At 26.7% G+C, this 2,455-nt stretch overlaps 1 protein-coding gene across 1 annotated transcript; it reads right to left on the reverse strand.

The window, feature by feature from the left end:
- Positions 1 to 678: 678 nt before the first annotated feature.
- On the reverse strand, positions 679 to 1,506 carry LOC103311957 (protein ALP1-like). The gene has a single exon (XM_008191872.1). It carries the CDS (start codon positions 1,504 to 1,506, stop codon positions 679 to 681), a length of 828 nt encoding a protein of 275 aa, XP_008190094.1.
- Between the last annotated feature and the right edge of the window lie 949 nt (positions 1,507 to 2,455).

Genomic DNA, 2,455 nt, shown 5'->3' on the forward strand with positions numbered 1-2,455 from the left:
GTATTCAGTTTTAGTATGTTAATGTAAAATATTTATAAATCATCACTAGAATAATTAACTTTTTACAACAATAGACTTGTATATAATTTATAAAAAAAAATATTATATCATATACATATGATATGGCATTGCATAGCATGGTGTTGGGGGAGGGGATCCCTTTCGTCTAGGCCTACAATAAGATGAATATTTACCTATTCAAAATATTAAATAACCTTCTATTAGTTATATCGAAAGGTGTAAGGTGTAATAATTTGTTTTGTCTGTTAAACCCCCTGTTAAAATTATATGGATCCGTGCCTCAGAACTAGTTGTACTACAACTGTTGTGGTAATATAATTTACTAAAATAAAATACTTGAGGTTAAAAATATAGGAAATGGCTGAATTATTATTAGATATTGTTTTAATATTTTACGTAGCTACCAATTTTTCGATGACTGTTCACACATTTTTACTCGAAGTATTTTATTGTAATTTGTTTTAGTATAGGTATTATTATATAAATAATATTCTATAATACCTACTGTGTTATTTACAATATTATAATAATAAAAAATGACAAATAATCATTATCTATGTTATTTATTGACTAAATTATATCGGTATAATTTAAGTTCTTATTTAATTTTAAGATTTAAAAAAAAAAAACTGTTTTGCAAATGTTTGAACTACCTTATTATGGGTTATTTAAAAAATAATCTACATATACATTTCTTATTTCTTTCGCTCTTTGAAGTGAATTTGCACCTCGTGCTGGATGATCCATACCTTCATTTTCCCAATTGTTTCGTTGGTCTATCATAACATTGCAGTAATCGACATCACTATTGCCGTCTTTCTCTCTGATAATGTTATGCAATAAACACATGCATTTAATAATTACTACTGCTTTTTTTGGGCTCACTTCTATGTCCTTCCCTAGTAATCTCCATTTTGCGCGTAGAACTCCAAAAGTACATTCAATGCACTTGCGTGCTCTTGATAATCTTTCGTTGAAATGTTCCCGTGCTGGATTTAGTACTCGAGATGGAAATGGGCGCATTAAGTACGGCTTTAATGGATAAGCTTCGTCTCCGATCAAAACATAGGGTACTTTAATATTTGTACCAGGTAAATGTTTTTCTGGTGGTACATTCAAATTATTATTGCTTATTAAATTACAAAGTTTAGAAGATGCAAAAGTTCCACCATCGCTCTGTTTACCTCTGGCACCAACATCAATTATTATAAATTTTTTATCCGCATCAGCAACTCCTTGTAAAACTAGTGAAAAATATTTTAAGTAGTTGAAGTGACTTGATCCTGAATTTTTGGGACATTTAATCTGACAATGTTTGCCATCTATAGAGCCAATGCAATTTGGAAAGCCCCATTTGTCATTGTAATCTACACTAACTTTTTCCCAATGTTCTTTTGTAGGAACTGGCATAAATTCATTTACGAGTTCTTCCCAAATAACTAGACAAGTCTCGTGAACAATTTTAGCAACAGTGCATGCACCCATTCGCATTGAAAAAGCAAGGTTCCGAAAAGAAAGACCAGTTGATAAATATCTATGGAAAAAAACATTTATTAATTACTAAAAAATCATTTTATACAATAGGTTACAACTTTAGAAGTGGGTCCCTGTAATGGATGGTGTTAAATTTTAATTCAATGACATAAAATCTCGTTGAATACGAAAAACGATTCTGAACGGAGACGGTTTGTCAGTCTAGGATATTTTATTGTTTATAATATATTAATTAATTATTGCTATTATTTTTATATATTGCTATTATTTCAGGAAAAAAAATGTAAATTAATTTAAATAATTATAATATTTAATATTTATTAATTTCAAATTTTCAAATTAATCAAATTAGATTCATTATTTACACATTCATTTTTAAATTACAACAATATAATTAAATTTTTTTCTTAATTATTTAACATGTTATTTCATCCAAATTTGAACTTAAAATAACTATGAAAAAAACTGTGTTTGTATAGTTTTTAGATTTTTTTTTGCCGTAGAGTTAACTACTTACGTGGAACCTTGTTTTAAATTTTCAATACTTAGCTATGAAAGTTTATAAATCTTATTTTTAATTTTGAACGACTAAAGAATTTATAAATTTTCAATTAATTTATTGTCAAAATTCGAAATTTAAGCAGTTAAAAAAAAAGATGTTACTATGTATTATTAATATGTTTCAACTAGCATTGTATCAATATATTAGGAGCCTTGTATTAAATTTTCAAAATTTTTGATTCTGCAATGAATAAAATTTCAAATGTCTATAAATAACTTAAAAATAGTTGAAATATTTTGAAAAATTTATCAAGTATAGGAATTGATAAAATAAACATATGGGGAAAATTTAAAGTTTCCACAAATATTCGTTTTTGAATAACAACAAATTAAGAATATCGGTACAAGACAAATTGAGTGGATATTCATATCAAAAGTA

The sequence above is a fragment of the Acyrthosiphon pisum genome, unplaced genomic scaffold, assembly GCF_005508785.2.
Source record: "Acyrthosiphon pisum isolate AL4f unplaced genomic scaffold, pea_aphid_22Mar2018_4r6ur Scaffold_21504;HRSCAF=24140, whole genome shotgun sequence".
NCBI lineage: Eukaryota > Metazoa > Arthropoda > Insecta > Hemiptera > Aphididae > Acyrthosiphon > Acyrthosiphon pisum.